This window comes from Bison bison, unplaced genomic scaffold, assembly GCF_000754665.1.
Source record: "Bison bison bison isolate TAMUID 2011002044 unplaced genomic scaffold, Bison_UMD1.0 scf7180017864248, whole genome shotgun sequence".
Classification (NCBI taxonomy): Eukaryota; Metazoa; Chordata; class Mammalia; order Artiodactyla; family Bovidae; genus Bison; species Bison bison.
In genome coordinates, this window is record NW_011494820.1 from 2,217,040 (window position 1) to 2,220,647 (window position 3,608).

The 3,608-nt window shown below is 53.7% G+C and overlaps 1 protein-coding gene across 1 annotated transcript; it reads left to right on the top strand.

Moving 5' to 3' along the window:
- Nucleotides 1–6: 6 nt before the first annotated feature.
- On the top strand, nt 7–3,608 carry LRRC25 (leucine rich repeat containing 25). Its single transcript, XM_010847282.1, has 2 exons — nt 7–1,266; nt 3,168–3,608. The coding sequence occupies exons 1-2, from the start codon at nt 485–487 to the stop codon at nt 3,304–3,306; spliced, it is 921 nt and encodes a 306-aa protein (XP_010845584.1). The 5' UTR covers nt 7–484; the 3' UTR covers nt 3,307–3,608.

Consider the following 3,608-nt stretch of genomic DNA (forward strand, 5'->3'; position numbering starts at 1 on the left):
CGGTACTCGTTAGCGCTGCAACCCAAGACTCAGACCCAGACTCCCAGTCCCCTGCAGGTCAGTAGAAAGGCAGAGGGGCGGGGTCGTTTCCGGGGCAACAGCTCATTTGCATATAGTCCTGTCTTGGCCGGCTAGCTCTCCCGAAATATTTGGGGAAATTGGGCAACCTAGCCCGAAGGGGCACATCTGAAAGAAAGGGAAGGGGCTGACTGGGCCAAGTCACCTCTTTGCCTTTCAAGCCCCTGAGGCATCAGGGTTAGGTACCCATTCCCCAGAAGCGGAGACTGAGGCCAGAGCCAAAGAGGAGCAACCAGCGAAAGGCTGCGTTTTAACACTTCAGAAGTGGCCTGAGCTATAAAAATATATACATCTATCTATCTATCTATCTATCTATCTATCTATATATATACAAGTGGCAAGGGGGAGGGTGACCACAAGCTGAGGTCGGGGCTTGGATTCCCGTGTCTCTGCCTAGGTTGCCTGAATGGGGGGTCCCCTGATGTGGGCGCTCTTGTTGCCACTGCTGCTGCACCAGGCAGGCAGCCAGACGTCTTCATGCAGCGTGCTCTCGGGGTACATGGACTGGACCAAGGAATACTTTGACACTTGCCTCAACTTCAGTGGCAAAATCCTGACCCAGCTACCTCAGAACCAGTCTCTGCAGGCCAGATCTGTGCAGCTCCTCGACCTGTCTGCGAACGGCCTTCAGCGGCTCCCGTGGTCCTTCTTCAGGGACCTGGAGCAGCTGCAGTTGCTGATTGTGACCAACAATTCCTTGGACTTCGTGGACAGGGCGCTGGCCAAGCGCTGCGGCCTCGAACTTCTGGCTGACTGCAGCTGTGCCCTGTTAGACTGGCACACAGATCGGCAGGGGAACTGCTCTGGCCCAGAGCTTCCAAGGTGCCTGGATGTGCCCACCGGTGCCTGGCACAACCTCTCTGTCTTCTTGGACGTGAGCTGCCCCTCTGGCCTGACCAAGATAGCCATTGGCGCCCTGGCGGCCAGCGGAAGCCTGCTCCTTGTGCTTGCTATTGCTGGCCCGGTACTGGCCTGGAGATTCTGTAGACATCGGATGGACCAGAACCTGAGCAAAACCTGGGCTTCTCAGGATGGCTCCAGGTCTGGCTCGGGCCGGCAGCCAAGGTACAGTAGCCAAGGCCGCAGGCCTAAGTCCCCAGCCAACACCCCGCCCAGATCTTCCACCCCTGACTACGAGAACATGTTCGTGGGTCCACCGGCTGCCAGACACCAGTGGGATGAACTCAGGTGAGTGACCCACACACGTGTGTCTGTGAGTCTCTGGAGCTGGATGGCCAGGGTCCAACTCCTGGCTCTGCCTCTCATAGGCTGTGTGATCTAAGGCAAGTAGTTTCCCCTCTTTGGGCCTCAGTTTCTTCCTAGATAAAATGGGGTTAATAACAGCCCTCTGCCTCACAGAGCTGGGATAAGAATTAAGTGAGTTCCTGTATAGAAGACACACGTCCCCCCGCATGACCTGCAAACCCAATTTCTGGCTGACAAGGATGTGGAGGGAGGAGGCAGGTGTTCAAGGTGGTGGGGGCTCTGTGGTCGTGGTCAGCAGCCTAGGCTTAGATCTCGTGTGACCCCAGGCTGCCTTTGAACCTCTGTTTCTGTCTCTGTAAAATGAGACCACATCCCCATCTCCCCCTGACACATAGGAGATGCCAAGAAAGCCATCTGTATCTCTCTTCCCCCACAAAGCCCTGCCCCCCAAATGGGCTAGGCTTAGACAGATGGGTCTGTTTCCAGGTTGGATGAGAGAGGGGGTTTCTGGGGGCAGGCACAAGGAGGAACAAAGCCCTGGAGGTGGGAGAGGACAGAGACTGCTGTGAATGTGTTTCAAGAAGGCAAGACTTCAGGGCTGAGGTTGGAGGGGGCTGGGAGGACCCAAGCAGGAAGGGAAGAGGGTCACAGCAGAATCCAAAAGATGGGGAGGCCTGTGGGAAGTTATTGATGAGAAATGAGAGCACATGCAAAGCAGATACAAATACGGCTCAAAAGCAGAAGTGGTCTGCGGTAGGGAGTAGAAGGCACCAGACTTCCTAAGGCAGTGTATGTTCTGATGCCCGCCTCTGCTTCGCTGTCCCCAAGATCTCAGGTCCAGGCTCCTCTAAAAACATTGTTTACAACAGAATGTGTCAATCTCACCCTACACCTCACAGTTGCAGAAATAGAGTTTCTGGAAATTCCCTGGTGGCCCAGTGGTTAGGACTCTGTGGTTTCACTGCTGAGGGTACAGGTTCAATTCCTGGTCCAGGAACTAAGATTCCACAAGCTAGGCGGCCCAGCCGAAAAAAAAAAGAAAGAAATGGAGGTTCTGGGGGGCAGGAGAATGGCTTGCTCAAGGTCAGAAGCAGACACTAGAACAAACCCTGACTTCCATCCCCATACAACCATTTATGTATTTTGGAGTAATTTATACTAAAGTATAAATGACTGATAGACACCACTTAGTCTATAGGGCCTTTGTTCCAGGAGGAGCCAGGAGTGGGGTTAGGATGTTCTGGAGGCAGGAAAGTTCTTCTCTGGGGTCTTGCCCACCATAGCAAGACATTCCTAGAAGCTACCTCCTCCCCAATCTATTCAATGGGGAAACTGAGCCTCAGAGATTTATTTTTGTATTGAGGCCCAAAGCCAGTTGCTTCAGGAGACCTGGGGGAAAATTTACCATCTGAAGGGGCACTGATTCAGCTCCAGGCACCAGAGCTTCCAGTTTTTCAAGAGGAAACCAAAAACTAAATTTGAATGTAAAAAAAGGGCAACTATCTCAGCTTTAAGGAAGAAAAAAAAAACAAAAAAAAAACCCCTGCCATGACTCAAGGTCCTTGGACCACAGCATTACAATGCTGAATGCACAGAATCGCTGCTCCCTGCTTGTTTTCCTCACAGAAAGTTGGGCCAGGCTGGGAGACCACTGCCAGGGTCCTCACTCCTCTCATATGTAATTTCTCCAGGGGATCTTCCCGACTCAGGGATCGAACCCGGGTCTCCCGAATTGCAGGCAGACGCTTTAACCTCTGAGTCACCAGGGAAGCCCCATAGGTAATTAGGAGTGGACTCAATCACCATGAACTACTTTGCCTCTAAAAGCTGATGTGCCTGCTCCCTGAGTCCTGCCTGACCTCCCATCTGTCTTTTCCCCATAGGTCTCCCCCTTCAGAGGGCGGCGACTTCTACATGACCTATGACAGCCTCCAGCATGAATCCCAGCCTGTCTACTGCAACCTGCAGTCGCTGAGCCAGGTCCCATTGGATGACGAGGAGTATGTGGTCCCTGGGCGCTGAGCAACATCTTCACCATCTCAAACTCCAGCCTGTCCCCTTCCAGGTGATGGGGCATTCTGGCTCCTCCCTGACTTCAGTCCTCCCGTCTGAGGAATGGGACCAGGGGAGGGTCATCCTTGAGGCCCCAGAGCGGCTCTGGAGCCCCATCCCTAGCCCACTCTGCCCCCCCCAGGCCACTCGGCTGCTAGAAGGGGAGGAGAGACCCCAATGCGGATGGGGATGGGAGAGTCAATGTGTGAACTCTGTTGGCATTCCCTGTCAGTGTGCAAGCATTGCCCAAATAAATTCTTCAGGACAGACGA